This window comes from Lithobates pipiens, unplaced genomic scaffold (genome assembly GCF_037356315.1).
Source record: "Lithobates pipiens isolate NorthernLeopardFrog02 unplaced genomic scaffold, aLitPip1_a1.2 Scaffold_8, whole genome shotgun sequence".
In the NCBI taxonomy this organism is placed as follows: domain Eukaryota; kingdom Metazoa; phylum Chordata; class Amphibia; order Anura; family Ranidae; genus Lithobates; species Lithobates pipiens.
This window is the reverse complement of record NW_027507903.1, coordinates 510,998,099-511,020,625: the sequence shown is the minus strand read 5'-3', so window position 1 is coordinate 511,020,625 and position 22,527 is coordinate 510,998,099. Positions and strand designations below refer to the sequence as shown.

At 42.6% G+C, this 22,527-nt stretch overlaps 1 protein-coding gene across 1 annotated transcript in view; it reads left to right on the top strand.

Annotated features, from left to right (window-relative positions):
• The window catches only part of ARHGAP8 (Rho GTPase activating protein 8), a 142,131-nt gene that overhangs the window by 100,720 nt on the left and 18,884 nt on the right, over positions 1-22,527 (top strand). Inside the window, exons 9-12 of the mRNA XM_077469371.1 lie at positions 4,217-4,290; positions 9,081-9,158; positions 12,572-12,700; positions 15,554-15,657. Of these exons, the coding sequence (XP_077325497.1) occupies positions 4,217-4,290; positions 9,081-9,158; positions 12,572-12,700; positions 15,554-15,657 (385 nt within the window). The remainder of the gene's footprint in view (positions 1-4,216; positions 4,291-9,080; positions 9,159-12,571; positions 12,701-15,553; positions 15,658-22,527) is intronic.

Here is a 22,527-nt window from a genome sequence, read left to right as displayed (position 1 = left end):
AGCTGCTACGGGAGAGAATTACAGAAGCGGGCCAGCTAGTGCTCTGCTGAGACACATCCTCGCGCTCTATTGCTTCGGCCACACCCCCCATACTGTTTTACCTTGAGCTTGCCACAGATGGATAAAATTTTTAATTCATCTGCGGCCATTCCCATTCAAGAGAAGTCAATCTAAAGACCGACTGTTCTTGATTGGGCTAATTTGGAAAATTTTGCTTTGATCACCGCTACAGCCAATCAGCTTCAGTGGTGATCAGTGTATTCTGATGTCAGAATAAAATCAGTTCAAAAGAAATGATAGATGTGTGCCCAGGTTTAAAAAAATCCAGATGGAGATTGTACTAATGAGGGACACCTCTGTAATGGTGGAGTTGGGTTACAATAACTCAGAGATATATGTTCCACTTAGGGGTAAGGGGTGTGGGCACTAGAAAATATAATTATTAACAGTAATGTGTGAGATAGGTGATAAAAACAGTAGGGAGTGTAGGGAAGATGATACATGGGCCATGGGCAGATGTACACTTGGGTTGAGTAGTTCAGATGATGGTGGTGGAGTTGGGTGGAGCCAGTAGTATCAAAGGTATTGTAATTGTAGCGATATCCTCGCAGGAGCTGCTTAAGTTAGTTCAGTCCAAACTCCTGGATAGCAGGGCCAAACAACACAACTGGCACAGATTATCAGGTGAAACCGTCAGGGTTTTGTTCAACAAGGTGAGAGGACAATGATGTCTGTATACAATGTCCCAGAAACGGATAGCCTTATCCTTTTATCCCTGTGGTACTACAAGTGTCAGCAAGATGACTACCGGCAATGATAGCTGTATACAGTGTTCAAATAAATGCTTCTGTAATGCGCTGTCTCTGTTCCGTGTAGATGGACAGAAATGCCCTCTCGCCAAATCCTGTGAATGCCCCGGAACAGACAGGCTTTCTTGGCAACCCGACTGGTCACCTCACACTGGAATGATTCACTCTCATGCAGGTGCGCCTCGATATACAACTCTCAGGCTGCACATCCCAACTGGCGGTGGAGGCCTGAATCGCGCAGGAAGATCATCTGAGAGACAACATCTCTCCCACAAGACTGATCTCTTTCCTCCCTCAAGGCTGACTGACTTTTCCTCTGGAAACAGAATGGAGTCTTTTACTTTCCTGTCACAGAGCATCCTGGGCACTTTGTAGTTCCTTCCTGAATACCAGGCTATAGAGGCTTGGTGAGGGAACTTCATGTCATAGAATCCTTTGCAGCTTCCTTCAGCTTAGTACAGTCTCTCTGATAGGCTGCTGTTATTGTGCTTTTAATTAGCTTACTTCTTTCTGCCAATAGGGGCACAAGAGAGGCTACTGAATGCACAGCTCTGTGTGTATGTGCTCATATTATAACAGACTTGGTGAAAATCTCCATTGCAGCTGCTGGCAGGCAGCTCTCCCTATCTCAAGCTGGAAAGTCTGTGTACATTGTTACAGCCAGCTTGGCTGGGTCGTGGGTTATAGAATGAGACACCCGCTGCGCAATGTTTTGACTTGAAGTTATTTTATTGTTTCTTTTAAAATTGTATTTTGCAGCACAAATACTGATTTCACTGACGGCAACGGAAAAGCTGAAATCTTTAGGCTAATGTCTAATCCTGTTGTCAACTTGAACCCAGAACAAGCAGAGTGAACACTCACCTGCTTTGTATGTGTATCGCCTTTGCTACTTCAGAGCGTAAGCCATCAGCTAGAATGCAACACATTACCGGTTCCCGACCGGCGCACGCCGATGTACATCGGCAGAATGGCGCGGCTGTGCAAATGGACATACCTGTACGTCCCTTTAAATTTGCCGCCATGCCATCACGTGCACGCCAGCCGGGACCTCCGTGAGTCAGGTCGCAGGTCCCGTGGACTCAATCGCCGAGAGGATACCTGCGATCGCCTCACGGAGATGAAGAACGGGGAGATGCTAATGTAAACAAGTATCTCCCCATTCTGCCTAGTGACAGTGTCACTGATCTCTGCTCCCTGTGATCGGGAGCAGAGATCAGTGACGTGTCATACGTAGCCACGCCCCCCCACAGTTAGAATCAATCCCCAGGATGTACTTAACCCTTACACTGCTCCCTAGTGGTTAACCCCTTCACTGTCAGTGTCATTTGCACAGGAATTAGTGCATTTGTATAGCACTGATATCTGTATAAATGACAATGGTCCCAAAAATGTGTCAAATTTCCGATGTGTCCTCCATAATGTCGAAGTCATGATAAAAATCACTGATCATCGCCATTACTAGTAAAAAAAAAAAATCATTAAAAAAAAATGCCATAAAACTATCCCCTAGTTTGTAAACGCTATAACTTTTGCGCAAATCAATCAATAAACACTTATTGCAAATTTATTTTATTTTTTTACCAAAAATATGTAGAAGAATACGTATTGGCCTAAACTGAGGGAAAAAAATGTTTTTTTTTATATATTTTTGGGGGATATTTATTATAGCAAAATGTAAAGAATAATGCGTTTTTTTTTTCAAAATTGTGGCTTTCTTTTGTATATAGAGCAAAAAATAAAAACTGCAGGGGTGATAAAATACCACCAAAAGAAAGCTCTATTTATGGGAAAAAAAAGTACATCAATTTTGTTTGGGAGCCACGTCGCACGACCGCGCAATTGTCAGTTAAATCAACGCAGTACCAAATCTCAAAAAGTGCTCTGGTCAGGAAGGGGGTAAAATCTTCCAGGGCTGAAGCGGTTAAAGCAGACCCTGTCACCAGACCATTCATTTCAAGTGTTTTATTCATTTTATTTAAAATATTGTATGCATGTTATATACCTGTAAAATCCTCAATTGTTGACATCCAAAGCCCTGAGACTGCTGTTGGGTGCCACCATCTTGGATGTGATTGTGACAGCCCCAGCAGACTCAGAGCTGTTACGCAAGTGGTACTCTATAGCAGGGATCTGCAATTAGCGGACCTCCAGCTGTTGCAAAACTACAAGTCCCATCATGCCTCTGCCTCTGGGTGTCATGCTTGTGGCTGTCAGAGTCTTGCTATGCCTCATGGGATTTGTAGTTCTGCAACAGCTGGAGGTCCACTAATTGCATAACCCTGCTCTATAGTATTCACCTATGCTCCTCCCCTAGCAGCTGCAAAACATATTATGGTGGGAGGCGGGATGGAGGAGCTGGGCCAAAATGTACAATAATTAAACGCTCCTAGAAAAGGGCTATGACATGCAAAGAGAGAGGGGGCTCTCATAGTGAACTGACAGGTAAAAAAAACAGTAGGCATTTAAAAAAAATGTACTTTTCTATTGGTGACAGGGTATGCTACTCTGCTGGTTGATCATGTGGAAGTGATGCTCATGCAAATCTGGTTACAGATGCTGTTTGATAACGTTTGTTTTTCCATGGATCATGTGACCAGTGCCTTGGATCCAATCAGGGATTAATTTCTTTCCTTAGGAGGTATGGAGGCTGCCAGCTTCTGAAAATACCAGTTCATTGGCTGTCATTCCAGTCCGATAGATTTAGTACCTTCAGTGTAGAAAAGTCTTGCAAAACAGGAGCTCTGCCTTCACACAGTGGTGTAGTGGTTAGCACTCTCATCTAGCAGTAAGAAGGGTCACCGGTTCATATCCCAACCATGACACTACCTGCCTGGAGTTTGCATGTTCTCCCTGTGCCTGTGTGGGTTTCCTCCAGGTACTCCGGTTTCCTCCCATAATCCAAAGACATGCAGGTAGGTTAATTTGCTTCTGTCCAAAATTGGCCCTAGTATATGAATGGGGACCTTGGATTGTTGGCTCCTTAAGGGTAGGGAATGATGTGAGTGTGCAATGTACAGGGATAGGGACAATTGTAGACACTCACTCAGGTTGAACTGGATGGACTGGTGTCTTTATTCAACCTTACTAACTATGAAACTATGAAACATTTACTTTCTGCAGGCTTGTTCCCAGTTAGTGTATTAGAAAGCATAAAGAGCTAGACAACTAGCATTTTCAGAGCATGTTCAGTAAAGGGTTAAAATATTTATCTACATGGGAATAGCTCTATGACTATAGTTCTGTTTCAAGGAGGACGTTTCACCCATGGCCATCAGAAGTAGTCATGTTCGGCATAAGCTATCATTCAGCCTATTAGTTCATTAGGAACTGGTGATGTCACTGTGATATGAAAAGAGGAATGAACTAATTTCTTTCCTATTAATCTGATATTTTATTTTGTTCAGCCTAAAGAACAAAAACAAAGGAGAGCTGATCCCCCCGGTCATGGAACAGACAATTTCGTACCTGAAAGTGAAAGGTAAAGGAAAGGCTTCAGAATTATTTCATTATTTAAAGTGGGTGTCAAAATGTAACTCCTTCTTTCTTCCTTTAACTTCCTTTTCCTTTTCTTCTTGTCTATTATCCTTTTCTTATCTTTTTGTCTTGTCTTTCTTTCTTACTGGGCGCTAGTGTCATCCCCAAGTGAAGTTATTTTTTTGGTTTTGTGAAGTTTTTCTTTCTTAATTCTCCTATTGTAACGGAGCCCCCCTTTCAGCTTCTGCTGCTGGCCTTTTATTTGGAAAGTTTGGGTAGCCATTCCCACATGGGCATATCCTTCCTAAATCAGTTTCTATGAGTAAAACATTTCCTAACTTAGAATTGAATTGAACTAGAATCCAGGGTTGTATTATACATGGCATAGGCCAGAGATGCCAAAAGGTGAAGCTATTGTTGACCCTTATTGACATAGCTTTGGACCCAATGTTTGACATTACCTCCTCTAAAACAATGAAAGCACCAAAAATGTGTACACTGCCTAACTGACTCATTTACATTTGCCCAATATACAACAATATTACTATAATATACAACAACAAAATATAAGTATTTTCCCATTGTATTAGAAGACAGCATGCATAAACCTTTCCAGAGGCATTGATGTTACATTGAAAGTCTGAGTAATGGCTACCTCGTGGCTTTGTCAGAGCAACTACTGCAGGAGGATAAAACTGGTTCCCGATGGGCCCTTAAAATGGGTACACAAGGATGGAAATTCAGCTAGTTCAGCAGAGGCCAGACAAATTTTGATCTGTGTGTGGTCATTCTGTTCAACTGAAGTTGATTGGTAGATCGACTTCTGTTGAAAGGGACTGTTGGAAAACTGTCATATGATCAGCCGCTGCAGCCAAGTGGTTGCAGCGCTGATCTGTGTATTCTAGAAGCAGAGGGGTCCTTCTTGTGAATGGGGGAACCTGTTTTTTTTTTTCTTATGCTTAGCCTGCCAGATGAACGAAAAAATATTTAAGTGTATATAACCAGCTTTACTCCATTCTTTCCCATAATCCCTCATTTTTGCACAGGAGAAGCTGGTGCAGATAAAAAGGCTATATTGCATTACACATAAATACATATAATCTGCTCCATACAATCCTGTTAAATATAATAGTATGAATCATACCATAAATTATTGGTTAAGTGGTTCTTATTACCGGTGTTCTATGAAAACCAGAAACTTACCATCTATATCACTTTGGCTTTGGCGTGCTGTACTGGTGTACATATAAAATTACGGAGTTTATTGTGGTGAGTCACACTCCTTTACTCCTGAAGAGTTTTTTCTAAAGTCCTCTTCAACTAATGTCTGTACTTGAACTGTACCATATATTAGTATTATTAGTGAGAACTGTTTGTTCTATCAGTATTTTAGACACAGGTCAGAAGCATTTGGGCAGAAATGAAAGTGTATCTAGACCCAAACCACCTACCTACATAAAACTGTATGTAACTACCAGGGTAGGAGTGATATAGATATAGTGTATAGATTGTCACTTAAGTGAAAGCTCCGAATCTGCTGGGGATGCTGACTAGTGATGGGCCAAACACCCCCTGGTCCGGTTCAGACTGGAACTCCTAAACATAGAAAAAGTTTGGACCTGAACTGCATACCCTATTTAAGTCTGTGTGACCCGAACTTGAAAGATCCAATGTCCCCATTTGGAAGGCTTAAATGCAAGTTATTGGCAATAAAAAGGGTTAGGGGGCCTAGGAACTGCCTGGGGGCATGTATCAATGATTGTTTTTTCCAAAAAGATAATTTTTAAAAGAGCAGTGATTTTAATGATGTTTAAAGTGAAACCATAAAAATGTAACCATTAAAAACCATTAAATATAGTGCCTGTGGGGACCCCTCAGTCTGCCTTTAGTCTGCCTTTAAAATGGTGCATCTGTACAGTGTATAGTGGTGCAGTCACGGGAGGAAGTCATACTACACCCTCCCAGCAGTGCCCAACCACACTGTAGCCGCCAATTTGCTATAGCGCATTTGGCAAGTGGTTAACCTACCAGCATGTCTTTAGAGTGTGAGAGGAAACCCATGAAGTCAGAGGGAAAACAGGGAAATTCCAGCTAGGCAGTCTTGTGGTTAGAATTGCAACAACAACCCTAGTGTTGCTAGGTGGAAGTGGTAACCATTTAGCCAATCTGCTGCCCATGCTTCCCACACCAAGTGATGGGGCATTTAGTTGAAATGATGGGAAAACAACTTGTACAGCACAAAGATGCCACTTCTTTTTTTTTTTTCTTCTTCTTTCAACATTTTTCTTTTTATTGTGCTCCACTGGCTTCAGAACCCCAATGCTGGCAAAGTGCAGAGCACATTTATAAAGCATGTATCTGTTAAAGCTAAAAAAAGGGGGTGAAAGTAAGCGCTATACCAAAAAATAAAATAGAAATAAAAAATGTGCACAGCTGCTAGCAAAATCAGGCAATATACTCAGTCTTCTAAATGATAATCATATAAAATGTGCAGCGATGTATTGGAGAATTTTTTTTGTATTGCAATAGTACATACTTAAAGAGGAAGTAAACCCTGATGGGTTTTACTTCCTTTTTGTTCCCTGAAAAGTAAAAGCATAATGTGCTAGTATGCATCACATACTAGCCCATTATGTGCTACATACCTGAAAACGTGCCCGCTGGTGGCCGCATCCATCTTCACCCCTCTTCTTTTGGGGGCCGTGGACTCTGGCTCTGTGACTGGTCAAAATTGCATAACGTCACTCCCGCGCAAACGTATATGGTAAATATAGCGTATATGGTAAGCCTTATTATAACTAGGTTTACAACCACTAAGCCACTAAGAGGACGTTTAATTAGCATTTAACATTACTGTTTAATTAAATAAATTTATTGCATGGTTTTGCACTTTTTTCAGTCTCATTATAGCGAGGCACATTTTATATGGTTATCTGTTAAAGCTAAGCTTCATCCATAGGGTCTCCTGCCCCGCTCCTCTTGGCAATTTTTTTTTGGGGGTGGGGATTTGACAAGTACCCACTCACACTTCCACTTGGACAGCCTGGTTATCCTCCTCCCCCCGCAGTCATCTGGGACATGTCACAGGTTCCAAAAGATAGTGGGACCATGCACAGCGGGCAGCCGGCTGTGAAGCTGCAAGCATCACAACTAAGATGCTGGTGCTTGGGATCACCAGTGGAAAAACCTCTCGGGTTTTTTTTTTTTTTTACGTTCTCATTATTAATGTGCCTTGCATTCAGAACACTGGATGTGACTTTTTTTGTAATGAAACAAAGTTGCTTTGCATTAGTGCATTGAAGTGCCATTTAAAATAAAGCGTTAACATGCGTTACTTGCATTACGGCATTGTGCAATATAAATGACACTGGAATGCAAAAATGCAGTATAAGTGTAAATGTGCTCTTGGTGTTCTTTTTATGTCTTTTTTCATATCTGCCTGGAGTTCTGCCTTAGCTCTTGTTCTTTCAGTTCTCAGTTCTCAGTCTTGTGATTTAATGGTTTATATTTTAATTGTACAAACACAGCGAGTTCCTTTTGTACATGTACATATGCAAATTGATTCTTTAACGATCCTGAGTGTTTGTTTATTCTGTACAGGAGCAAAATGTACACATTTGTTCAGTAACATTATTACAATGGCTACAATTTTCTTCTTTTTATTTCAGATTTGCTTTTACATTATTCCTGATGTTTTCTTTTTCTGTTAATGTGTACGTTCTTTGTGGTTTAAAAGTGTAGAGAAAGTGTAGCGCTTTGAGGCTGCTGTTTAGGCAGAACCAAGAATATCTAATAAGGTTTATTGTTTTTTTTTTATTTTTTTTTTATTTTTTTAATCTGGGCAAAAAAATAACAATGAAAGCTGGAAACTGATTGGCTTTTGCTGGGAAATTCAAATGTATTAACTGTACCCATCAACGCCAATTCATTATGTTGCAATTTATCAGAGTTACAGTGTAGCAATATATAAAATTATAAATTTATAAATGTGAACACCATTCAGCACAGTAGTACTGTAGGCCCAGGTTTCATGATGACGCAGTCCCTTGGGGGTGTGCCTATGACAGCCTGAACTTCCAGGCTTCGTGATGACGTAGTCCCTTAGGGGTGTGTCTATGACAGCCTGAACTTCCAGGCTTCATGATGACGCAGTCCCTTGGGGGCGTGTCTATGACAGCCTGAACTTCCAGGCTTCATGATGACGCAGTCCCTTGGGGGTGTGTCTATGACAGCCTGAACTTCCAGGCTTCATGATGACGCAGTCCCTTGGGGGTGTGTCTATGACAGCCTGAACTTCCAGGCTTCATGATGACGTAGTCCTTGGGGGTGTGTCTATGACTGCCTGAACTTCCAGGCTTCATGATGACGCAGTCCCTTGGGGGTGTGTCTATGACAGCCTGAACTTCCAGGCTTCATGATGACGCAGTCCCTTGGGGGTGTGTCTTTGACATCCTATACATCCAGGGAGTGAGTTGAATGACGATGGTGGTCATTCATCCAGAAAGATTGGTGACATCTAGTGTCAGAAAAGACTTACTTCAGGGACATCACTAGGCTAAATTTTTATTTATTATTATTTCTTTTTCATCTGGAATTCTGCGTTATATTAAAAAAAAAATTCAGATAAAGTTCCATGCAAACAGAGCAGAGGAAAATATACAGCTTGCCTCAAATTTTCGTTTATTGCAGGGACGCGATTACAAACTGCCTGCAAACATTCTTAGTGACACTTAGTGATATTTCTGTTTTATGCAGTCTGCAGTAAGTCTACAAACGTTTCGTTCTGTTTTCCAGGTCTGCGCACTGAAGGTCTCTTTCGAAGATCAGTCGCCGTTCACATCATCAAAGACATCCAGAAGCTGTATAATCTGGGTCAGTATTTCCCCGAGCTCTCTGGGAGCACCGAAGCGAGTCCCCTCGCCAATAATGAATCTATTTTACCGTCGCTACCACCGCTCATTTAATTAGTTAATCATAAAGCCATTTGTAATGTAGATGTCACGTTAGCGGGAGATGTATGGAGGCCGCTAGGGACACAGCTGTAGGAATTTACAGTTTGTTGAATGGAGAAGGAAGGGGGGGGGATGTTGATTCATAGAGAAGAGATATTGGCTATTATGAACTGTAGTGGAACAGGTTACCATCCTACTTAAAATATGCCTCTCGGGGTGAAGTTACCTTGTGTGGCCGCTACAGCGAATGGCGTCGTAAGAATAAATCATTTTGTCTCTTGACTTGAGTTCATTCTTCTCTGTAATGACAGGTGAAATGTCATAAGCACGAGATTATTAAGGCCTTCAACCATTCTTTTTTACGACACAGATGCTGCCCAGGTGCATCATGGGTACTACAAACTACCTTGCACACATTTTCAGACTTTGTTTCAGATTTGCAGGGCAAAATCAGCAAAATATACCAACAACTATGTAGAGCCAGGTTCTTCCTCAGTGGATATAAAATGAGTTAGTTACTATATGTTGCACTACATAGATGTTTATCTGACAGATCAGATCTGAGGCAGTTGCATGCAGACACAGGATTTTATTTGTGCCTGCCTCTGCTCTCATTGTAGAGATTTTTCATCAATTCAAATTCTGTGACATCTTGGGCATCTGGACAAGAAGTGAGTTATCTCTTAGCAGTGAATTAGCAGGTAAGTTCCCCGCTTCCCCCTCCCAGAAGTAACTCGGCAGCAGCTAAGTAACCTGTGCCTTGCCAGAGCTCAGAGTCTTCTGGAGCAAGGTGAGCCAACGCCAAGTCACTGCTGGGAGTGGGCGCAGGGTGAGCTGAGCTGCTGAATCATTGCTGGGAGGGGGGGGCAAGGTCAGACAAACTGCTGAGCCACTGCTGGCAAGCGGTTGCAGGGTAAGCCAAGCTGAGTGAATGCTGGGAGGGTAAACAGTCCATATATTTGTGTAATCCAGCACACTCTTGCAACCATTGAATTAAAATTCCAAGATGTTGCAGTGACAAGACGGATGGCATCATAATGCAATGCCTAAACAGAGTGAAGTACATTTACAAAATTGTTAATACATAATAATCACCCCCATATTTCGTTAGTGTGAAGTATAAGCAAGACATTTATTTTCCTCCATAGGAATGATTTTTTAGCTGTGATATTACTTAACCAATTTCGTACCGGGCACTTTAACCCCCTTCCTGCCTGGGACAATTCTCAGCTTTCACCGCTGTCGCACTTTGAATGACAATTGCGGGGTTATGCAATACTGTGCCCATATGATTTTTTTTCACACAAATTAAGCTTTCTTTTGATGCCATTTAATTACCGCTAGGTTTTATGTTTTTTGCTAAACAAATTAAAAAAGACCCAAATATTTTGAAAAACAAAAAATTTTTTTTTTAGTTTCGGTTCTAAACATTTTAAAGTAATTTTTCTTCTTCACTGATGTGCGCTGATGAGACTACACTGATGGGCACTGATAAGCTGCACTGATGAGGGGGCACTGAGAAGGGGACTGATAAGATGCACAGATGAGCACTTATAGGCAGCACTGATGGGCACTAATGAGGAGGCACTGACCAGGCTGCACAGATGGGCACTTATAGGCAGCAGTGATGGGTGGCACTGATGGGCATTGATTGGCACTATTGAGGCTGCACTAATAGTCAAGATCAGTGTAAATGTCACAAAAATATAAAAAATCTTGGAATACACCCTGCAAAAGTATTATGAAGCTAATTTTAACAATGACCAGGATATCTCCCCATAAGCAATTAGATACTCTATTCAAAAAAAGAGGGACAAATAATTGTCCACAGAAAGCAATTAAGGTATGGGTCAACAATGGTATAATTGTAAAAAAGATAAAGCTTTATTGATGAATTACACAAATAAATGTCCAACCAATTTGGTGCAACGACCGTACTGGTGGACCTCGTTCCTACAAAGTACACAGTGACTAATAAATAATTACTACAGTAATAGACAACGTTGTCATTAAAACCCAGCTGACCCCTGAATCCCCAGCTACTCCCACCATGAAAGTTCTTATATCCAAGATGTGGACATTTAAGGCAACTTTTTGTACTGGCATGAACTTCCAAACCATTTCCTTTCCATCACCCGTTGCTGTTATACTAGTATAAGCCTTTTCAAATGGACAAAAGGATTTATCCTAAGGACTAATCAAATAATCTAAGGATGGAGTCAATACTGGGGGTTTCCCCAAAAGGAGCAGGACAAAGCGTAGCACCATCTTTTGTCCACATCTTGGATATAAGAACTTTCATGGCGGAGGTAGCGGGGGATTTGGGGTCAGCGGGGTTTTAATGACAACGTTGTCTATTACTGTGGTAATTGTTTATTAGTCACTTTGTACTTTATAGGAACGAGGTCCACCAGTACGGTCGTTGTACCAAATTGGTTGGACTTTTTTCATTTATTTGTGTAATTCATCAATAAAGCCTTATCTTTTGTACAATTATACCATTGTTGACCCATCCCTTAATTGCTTTCTGTGGACAATACTTTGTCCCTCTTTTTTTGAATTCAGTGTAAATGTCCCCTGTGCACATAAGTTAAGGAATCGAGAAAAACTGCAAGTTTGTTTACATGTGGTTAGCTGTGTCTGAAGGACAACGGGAGGCATGTTCTTGGAGGAAGTCCATGGCCGCCCTCCCAAAATGTCAGAGCAGCGCTATAGCCATCTTTTGGCTATGGCACAGTATTGAAGTGGTTAAAATACTTTTATGCCTCAGTGAAAATGCAGCCTCCTGTTTCCCACTCTAATTCTCGGAGTATGATTGCTTTAGTAGCAACCATGCCTTTAGCGCAAATGTCCTTGCATAGACTTGTATTGCAGGGAAGGAGATGGGACGTATCTGACCAGGTCTGTTACTGAGTGCTGATTACAGTCATATTTAGACACTCTTCACAACTGCTGTAATAAGAAAGTGGAGGCGTTTAGTAAAACGTCTGAATACATAGCTGTTTCTGTGACTTCAGATGGGCTTTAAAATTAAACCTAATGTTCTTTCTAGTTATATTCCCCTCACTGCTATCAGGCATGTAAAAAAATAATAATAATAAAAATGCACATTTATTGCAGTTGCCTCTCTTTGAAATGCACACCCTTGCTATATCTGTCTATAAAAAACAATAAGCGGGGAAGTTATACAGTAATGACTTGCTGTGTGATTCTGAATTGGTTTAATGCTTCACTTGCTGATAACATCCAATTACTATTCAGCAGCTTCTTTCTATGTTGAACAGTTAAATATTAATGAGCATAACCAATCAATGTATTCTTGTGACTTGGCAGGGAAGGCCGTGAATTTTGATGAGTATGATGATCCGCACATACCTGCTGGAATCCTGAAGACCTTCCTGCGTGAACTGCCGGATCCTCTGCTGACCTTTGAGTCTTACCAACCCATCCTGAGGATCACCAGTGAGTTTACAGCTACCCATACTAAATTAAGAACTTTGGGAACATGTAATTCAACAAACTGGTGTTTCCATATATATGTCTCAGTTCAGAATAATTAGCTGAAATGATATTGCTTTCCTACAGCTGAACGTTGAAATGTGGCTTGTGGTTGGATTTCCTATACAGGGTGCTGATGGGAGGAAGAGGGGGGATTTAGGTGGACTCAAAATAAAATTGAAGTTAAAGGTGGGCATCACTAGTGTAGAGGTGTTCTCTAGTCTAGACAGGAGACAGAGCAGTGGCATACACCTAATGAATTATGATGGGAGGCCTTAAAAGGGGATTTTGTTTAAATCTGCTAAATGCATTACAGGAGCATAGAGTTTATTTTTTTAAGAAGAACCTAGAGCTCTGCAATCAGCATAGGTGTGGGCAGTCTATTACATTAGGGTGTGCACCCCAAAGCTCAAACACACATGCTTTTTTTCTGCAGCCTCAGCTGCACTGGACAGCGAATGGGAGGTGCTCTGTGCTGATCGGCTTCATGTTCATTCACAAACGGAAGCATAGTAAACATAGTTGAATGAATGAACACAGTAAGTGTGTTCATTTAGAAAAGGAAGTCATGGGTAAAGGACATATTTAGTAGCCCCTTCCCACACTCTCCATCCTGAAACATCTCCCACAGCAGCTGGGAGGAGAGGAAGGAAGCCAGGAGCACTGTGGGGCAGGGAGGCCAACATAGGGGGAAGCCCGGGCAATAGGGGGAATCGTCCCTGCATATAGTGATTAGGGTGTGGCTAGCCTGGCATACCCCCTGCGCACGCCTAGGGCAATCAGCAAAGGCCATTTTCCCTGATGATTGGTGAGCTCTGAATCAGCGGGGGGGGGGGGGGGTGTAGGACCTCTGTACAGAGACCACTGTTTCCACACAGAGCGTACTGGAGAAATTTGGAGAACTGCCATTGCTGACCTCTTCTTTGAGAATGGTAGTTCTCTGGCTGTCATGTGTTGGTGCTTTCTGAGTCTCTAACTAGAAACAAATACAGAGATAAGGAATTCTGAAACTTTTCTGGTGTTCGGTTTTATCATCCTTTTTGGGTCTGCGATTTAAAAGCTCTGACTGAAGTTGATATTTGCATAAGAGGCCATGCTGGGTTTTAGGGCACGCAGGAGGAGGTTTCAGCATCTACCAAAAGTAAACTATATCATCAAAAGCTGGTGAACACCTGAATATTACCCCTGCATAAGTTTGTTGGACATCCCATTCCAAAACTATGGCTATTAATATGGGGCTACTCCACTTTGTGGCCATACCATACACCACTATTTTGGGAAGGCTTTCCACAAGATTTTGGAATATGTCTGTGTGAGTTTTTTGCCATTGGTGAGGTCAGGTACTGTTGTTGGATAAGAAGACCTGTCTCACAACTGGCATTCCAAAGCTGTTCAGTAGGGTTGAGGTCAGGGCTCTGCTTAGGCCACCTAAGTTCTTGCGCACAAGAGATTTTTATGGAGCTGACTTTGTACACCTGAACTCAATACTTGGAGTGTCCAAATACTTTTGGGCCATATAGTATATGTGCAAGCACCCTTCCAGCCACTCATGGGGCCACTTTAATAGGTTGAGGTTACTGTAGGGCCCACTTACATCTTTCAATTATGATAACATACCTAGCAGTGTGCTGCATGGTAGGGTGTTGTAATGCGTTGCATTAAAACATTTGTGACATGGTTGATTTTTGAGTGTGTCGCATTGGCAGCCCATTTATTTCAGTAAGCTGTTTTAATGCACCACACAGTGACATAACATGCATTAGCATAAAAAGATAAATGGGCACTGAAAGCATCTCTCCCTTCCTCCCCTACTGGGAGAGAAAGGTCAGTGCAAATTTTTGTCACCAGTTCTCAATGTCTGGAATCCCAAAAAGGACAGAAGCTGGAGAGGTAGGCAGTTATAGCACCTCCTTCAGGCTGGAAAACACACAAACAAATGTAAACCTGTTATCGGCTGATGTTGCAGAGCCAGTCCAGGCTGTGGAAAGATTGGGATAATATGGTTGGAATCTGGCCACAACCCTGGACCGTTACCTGGCTCAGCCTCTCAGCGAGCCACTGAGAGCCTGAGCCACAGCCGCTCCCGTCTCCTCCACAGTTCAGCACTCCAGTGAGCACAGGGGGCAGAGCGATGACTGACAGTCACTGCTCTCTGCTCACGGAGCTATGAGAACCAAGTGATCAGCAGTGTTTGATTACTCGGTTTTCAGTCTTAGAGCCAGTGGGGGGACAGATGCAGCATTGGACCCATGCTGTATCCACCTAGATAAGTAGGATTCTTGAAAATAATTCCCATACTTCTCTTTTAAAAATTGTAGTGACTTTTTTCATTAGCGTAGTATGCCTTAGACTCTGTTTCCAACCTAGAAAGCTGCTGAAAATGTTGTTTTCTTGGGAAGACATCTCTTTTAAAGTATATTTTAATGTAAAAACGAATTTCTAAAGTTTGGAAATTTGCAACTTTTCATTAAAAATAAACTTTGGTGATCCTATCTTTTATGGGGTGACAATGTTGTGTCCCTGTCTGCCAGTCGTTCTATGTTGCCACCCTGTCACACAATTTCCCAATACAGACTACAAGAGGCTGTAACATAGAGATATGAAAAAGGTGAAAATTGTATTTTGCACCTTTTATTGTCCATTAAAAACTACAGAGTATGTGCAGAAGATACATGTCAAATCCACACTACAGATGCAAATGTTGCTAATCTGGGTGGAAAACTTCCACTTTAATTGTTTTTTTTGTTTTTTTTTCATTTTTGTTCCTCTGCTGATTTACCCTTTTCGATGCTCTGTATTACATTTTTGTTGTTTTAGGTGTTGAGAGTATCCTACGTGTAAACAGATGTAAAGAGATTGTACATAGAATCCCTGATCATAACTACGCTGTGCTGAAATATCTCATCTGTTTTCTGAAAGTGGTAAGTATAGAGCACATATTGCACCAAAAGAGCGTAGAGACAATGTGGTCTTTTAAAAAAAAAAAAAAAACGCTCTGTGAATGTCTGAACATTCACACAACCATCACAAATAATCCCTGTAATGTGTCTGTTCAGGAAAATACCACATTTTATGGCCACTAGATGGAGCTGCCAATCAAAGGAAATAAACACATTAGAAGCATTACTGGGATTTTTGTGACAGCTGTGCAAATGCGCACACATTCATACAGCAAATGCTTTAAAAAATGGGCCTCTAAGTATGTAGTCACTGTGTCCATACAGCTATCCCAGACAATTAGTAGTAAGAGAAAAAGCAGTGAGATGCCAGTGATTTAATCACTAATAAGCCAGTCCCTCATGTCTGTGTAGTTAAATTGGGATCAGGTTTGGACATTGTGTATATACAGGGAGTAGTGAAGTATGATGGGACTTTGTAGTCCATGCCAGATGTGCTACTATACCTAAAATATTCACTTATAATTGGATCATGCAACATAAATGTACTGCATACTATTACTGATGACTGATGGCTCAGTAGCCTTCAATGGATGTTCCTTTACAATACCTTGTCTCAGTCTGAATTGTGCTAGAGAAGTGGACTGTATATCGTAATGGAATATGCTGCAAGAAGATTGAGCACTCATCATCATACGTATCACAATGGATACACATAATCCCTGATTAAGGGAATTTTTCCAGTATTGTTCCCCTAATACCTAATACAGGTGTCTATGTAGAGAAATTAATCTAAACAGCCACTATTTCACGTGACATGGTCTGACATTTTGCAAGTGAATTCATTTATTATTCAATCAGGCTTACATGTTGGGATTTACACTTGGAAAATATGATAAGCATGAGTATATATGGTGTTTTCACAGATATATGAACTTGTAGCACCAATAAATTCCTGTGGGTATATATGGAACCTTATAAGCACATATGAAAACAACATTTATATGAAAACAGATATTTTATTGTTACAGTGATAATCAGACATAATAAATCATACAATCACTGGCTGATCAAGTTATTTTATAATAACCCCTTTAAAGTTACACTATATTACCAAAAGCATTGGGACACCTGCCTGTACACGCACATTAACTTTAATGGCATCCCAGTCTTAGCCCGTAGGGTTCAATATTTAGTCAGCCCACCCTTTGCAGCTATAACAGCTTCCACTCTTCTGGGATCCACAAGGTTTAGGAGTGTGTCTATGGGAATATTTGATCATTCTTCCAGAATTGCATTTGTGAGGTCAGGCCCTGATGTGGATGAGAAGGCCTGGCTCACATTTTCTGCTCTAATTCATCCCAAAGATGTTCTATCGAGTTGAGGTCAGGACTCTGTACAGGCCAGTCCAGTTCCTCCACTCCAAACTCACTCATCCATGTCTTTATGGACCTTGCTTTGTGCACTGGTGCGCAGTCATGTTGGAACAGGAAGGGGGCATCCCCAAACTGTTCCCACAAAGTTGGGAGTCCAAAATGTCTTGGTATGCTGATGCCTTAAGAGTTTATTTTACTGGAACTAAGGGGCCAAGTCCAACCCCTGAAGAACAACCCCACACCATAATATATATAATTATTTTTATTAAAATGTAACCCCAAAAAAATAGAAGCTCAGCTTTTTCAATGCGCTATGGGGTTGATTTAAGGCAAATCCATTTTGCACTAGAAGTACAGTCGCTGTAGATCTGAGGGGAAGTTCGGAAATGGGGGGAAGCTCTGCTGATTTTATCATCCAATCGTGTACAAGTAAAAAAAGCAGGTTCATATTTACAGCGACTGCATTTCCAAGTGCATTTGTATTGCAAAGTGGATTTGCCTTTAGTAAATCAACCCCAATATCTGGTACAAAGCAGAATGCAAGCCAGTGTATTGAGAATAGCTCACAGAAAATGGCGGTTCTTTCGACTTCCGGTTTGTTATTCGTTTTAAAGATATACCAAGGCTCTCTGAGGAAACTGAGCGTATGTGGCCTAGACAGCCTATGATGATCCTGGCCTGGTGGGGTTGTTTTCAAGCACTGGCCTATAAACTCCCATATAGCCAATACCCACAGGAATTTTTTTGGTGACATTTGAAGGGATGTTGGCACATTAATAGAGTTTACTTTACGTCCTATTGTGTTGATACTGATGAACTTGTTGCACTTTATTATTTAGCAGTCAGATACAAGCATAGTGTTCGATTTTAGGGAGCATAACCTCCACCACTGTGGACAATATTGTCTGACCTTTGCTGGGAGGGACAGTGTGATATTTTTCTATTTTCCTCTATTATGGAATCCTTTGTATTGAATGATACAATATATTTGTTTGCTAATAGTCAGTAGTGATGCCCATATAATTTTTTTTTTCTGTTTTTGGTGTATGAGGTACACCCTTTTACACTTTTTTTTTTTTTTTAACGGTTTTTATTGTAGTTTTACAGAATAACAATAAGTATTGAACAGTGTCATACATCAGTAGATGGAAAATCGGTTACCGATACATGTTATCAGAATACAAACAGTTGCGAACTATTTCAACAGTGAAGCACAGTATAAGTACTGGGAGGAAGGCTGAGCACGGTGTCATGCCACTCCAGACACCCCATCTGGGAACTAACTGTGTCTGGAGGCGGCAGGCAACCCCTTCCCGAGTGTGCATTATAAGTCGATGCAGGAAAAACCTAGAACTTAACTGAAAGAAGGGGAGAAATAATTTAAAAAAAAAACAAAATAAAAAAAAACAGTTACCAATATAGGTCCCTAGTTTATAGTGTCGACAGTACATCACAGTTGAATACATAAGAACTAGAACCCGATATTGGGTGCTTCCGCACAGTTATATGCAGGTAATTTGAAATACAATTCTGCCAATACATGGGGGTGCAATGGATTACAGTAGGAGATGCAGGAATCCTACGTATTATGTGACCGAGAAGTCATTCCAGCTCTATGCTTCTGGGATCCTTGACCCAGGACTCCCAGCTTTTGTAAAATTTTCCTGTAGTCATGTGAGCCTTGGCGAAGCTGTATTCCAATTTAAAATTATCATTTAGAATTGTGATCACTTCCTGAATGGAGGGGGGAGATGGTTTCTTCCACTTTCTAGCAAGTGCCAATCTTGCGGCTATGAGTATATGGGTGGCTACGGTTTGGGTTTTTCTGGGCCATGTGGGGACCATCAGGCCCAGGAGGAGATCAAGAGCAGATAGGTTCCTGGTCGCGGGGAAGCTGACTTGGAGCAGATTTGTTATCTGTTCCCAATAATGCGTGATGGAGGGGCATTCCCACCAAGTGTGAAGAAGAGTTCCTGGCAATCCGCAATTCCTCCAGCAAAGGTTGGGTTCCGAGGGGTAAATTTTGGCAAGTCTGCTTGGAGTGAAGTACCAGTGCTGGAACAGTTTTTGTAGAGACTCCCAATGCGATGTGCAGCGAGAAAGTTTTGAAGGCAATGACAGTGCCTGACACCATTGAGACGTTGGTGAAGCAGTTGGGTAGAGTTTGTCCCACTTTAGAATTTGAGCTTGTGTGTGTTTCTCCGCTTCCCGTGATAGTAGGCCATAAAAGAATGAAATGGCCTTGGAGTTGTTGTTCTTGACAATGAAAAATTGCAATGTTTGTGATAACATCTTGTCCTTTTTAGTCCAAGTTACTTTGTTCAGAAGAGATCTGATCCTGAGGTACATGAAGAAAGTTCGTGGTGAGATACCAAATTTGGATTTCAGCTTTTCAAATGACAAGAGGCTGGACATATGAAAGAGGTTTCCTATAGTTTGAATGCCTGCATCTGTCCATGCGCTCAACTGGAGATCCGGAATTACAATTGAGATAGCCTGTATTGGTATATGTTGTAGTATAGCGTGAGGGATCCCTTTCGAGATTTGTGGGAGGGCCGACCATACTCTTAAAGATGCCGTGATTGAGTCCAATTGTGAATGTTTGGGCAAGGGAGCAAGTAGTGAGGCACAGAGATATAGTTTTAGATCTTTGTCCAGTGCCGTTGCTTCTATTTGGGACCAGTTGTGGGGAGTTTCCGAATCCCACCATTGTTTCATTTGGGCCAGCATGACCGCTTTATAATAAAGACTGATATTGGGTGTTCCCATTCCCCCCATTTTCGTAGGAGTCATTAGGTTTTGCTTGTTTATTCTGGGCCTTTTCTGTTGCCATATGAAGGAATTGAGCAAGGCTTGGAGTGACTTGAGCTGTGATGAGAGGAATGGTACTGATATTGTGCGAAATAAATATAAAATGTGTGGAAGTAGAAACATTTTTGTCAATGCAATTCTTTTTTTTTTTTTTTTTTTTAACAAAGAATTTTTATTTATGTTTCAAACAAACAAAAAAAAAACAGAAAACAGACATGCGTCAGCAAGGTACATACATATTTTGAGTAGACAGATAATCAAATGTATCACATATAAGCACAGATAGTTCTTAGCAATATATAGAGTCACTAATCATTGCAACATGGAATATAAAACCTCCCCGAGACCTCCCCCCACCCCACAAAAAACCACATAAATTACAAAAAAAGGGGGAAACCCCCCTCCCTCCCCCCACCCTCCACACCCCCCAGCCTAACCAATAGTCAAATGCTTCGCCTCAACCCAAGCCGCCCAAATCTTCCCAAATTTCCCAGGGCAGTTCCTGCCCAGATATGTAAGTTTATAAAGCGGCAAAGCCGCGTTCACCAGGGACTGCCACAGTTGTTTAGTAGGAGGGAGAGGTTGATTCCATTGCAGTAGTATGGCTTTCCTCGCATAGAGTGTAGTGTAAAAAATAAACAGTTTCTTCCCCCAGGAGATATCCGTAAAATCACAGATACCCAGCAAGAGGGGTATCGGGCTAAGTGGAATCGTAAGCTCCCCCACTGCATTAATATCGGCCAGGACCCCTCTCCAAAATCCCACTACCCCAGGGCAGGTCCAGACCATGTGGAAAAAGTCAGCATCATCTTCTTTGCATCTGGGGCAGGTAGTCAATCGGTCAGGGTAAATCCTTGCCAGGCGTGCCGGTGAAAAATATACCCGGTGGAGGAACTTCAATTGTATAAACCTGTCCCTTGCCGAAATCGCAAGGGTCAGGTATTGCTGTATACCCTCCTCCCAGTCCTCCTCAGTAAGTTCCGGAATGTCGCCTTGCCAGAGCGCAAACAAATGGGAGATCCTAGTCTCCTCCGATACGGTCAATGCGGCATACACCATGGACAGTGTGCGCGTCCCTCCCCCCTCGGGACCAAGCGCCTCCTCCACCGCCGACACCCCAAGAGTCGCTCTAGATGGGAATTGAGAACGGAAGGCGTGTCGCAACTGCAGGAATCTGAAAAACATATGGTTCGGGAGGTCCCTGGCCTGTTTAATAGCATCGAAGGAGAGTAGCTGCCCCTGGGACACTATGTCCCCCAGTGTTATAACTCCATGCCTGGCCCAAACAATCGGATCCGGGATGGATTGAAAGTGGGGCAAGCGGGGGTTCCCCCAAAGGGGAGTCCCCGGGGCCCACACCCCTGCGCCCACCAACCTTTTGTTCACCAGATCCCATATTTTAAGCGTCGTACGCATCGGAAGGGTTATCCCAGGGTTAGATCGTGGTCCCCTATAGATCAGGTTCCTGAGCTCCGCATGAGAGCCCAACAACGCCGCCTCCAACGAGGACGCAGGGTTGACCGGGCCCTCGGAGAGCCACCACCTGACAGTCACTAGGACTGCCGCCCAGTAGTACTTCAGAAAACAGGGCAGTGCCAGACCGCCCCTCACAAGGGGCCGTTGGAGGGTTGTTTTAGCTATTCTAGGGGGCCTACCATTCCAGACGAAGGACGAAACAATGCCATCTAATTTCTTAAAAAATCTAAGCGGGATGTGGACTGGGGTCTGACGGAAGAGATAGGTAAACCGAGGAAGGACCGACATTTTAATTAGATTGACCCGTCCCACTGGCGAAAGCGGCAAAGACCTCCACCCAGTACACCTCCGGGTCAACTGGGTAACCACCGGACTCAGGTTAAGGGAAATAAATTGTTTCAAGTCTCTGTGTATTTCCACCCCTAGATATTTAAATTGAGAAACCCTCTGCAGTTGCCCATCTACTCGGGGACCGCCCTCACCATCATGTAGTGGGAATAGAATTGATTTCGCCCAATTTATACGTATACCCGAGAATTGTCCGAACCGGTCTATATGCGACAGTGCCGCCTGTAGGGAGGCTCCGTCGTCCTTGAGATACAACAAAGTATCATCAGCGTATAACGAGACTTTTTCCTGCAAAGGACCCCGGACAACACCCCGAACCTCAGGAGAGGAGCGGAGAATAGCCGCCATAGGTTCAATTGCCAGTGCAAAAAGCCCCGGGGACAGTGGACACCCCTGCCTGGTTCCCCTATGGAGGGGAAAGAGCTGGGAGAGGACCGCACCCGTACGCACCCTGGCCGTGGGAGCTCTGTACACCGCCCTGACCCACGAGATAAAGGCTGGACCGAATCCAAATCTACGGAGGACTGCCCACAAATAGTCCCACTCCACTGAATCAAAGGCCTTCTCCGCGTCTAGAGAGACCACAACCTCCTCCCCACCTTCTGCATCCCCCGAGGCCAAAACAGTAAAGAGCCTGCGAATATTAATATCTGTCCCCTTCCCTGGCATAAAGCCGGACTGATCCTCATGGATCAAGGTAAGTATAACCTCGTTCAGTCGCCTGGCAAGGATTTTGGTCAGCACTTTCGCGTCCGAGTTGAGTAGGGAAATGGGTCGGTATGACGAGCACAACTGGGGGTCTTTCCCAGGTTTAGGGATCACCACTATGATGGCTTGTGCCATAGATGGAGGAAGTTCCCCCTCACGAAGGGACGCGGTGAGC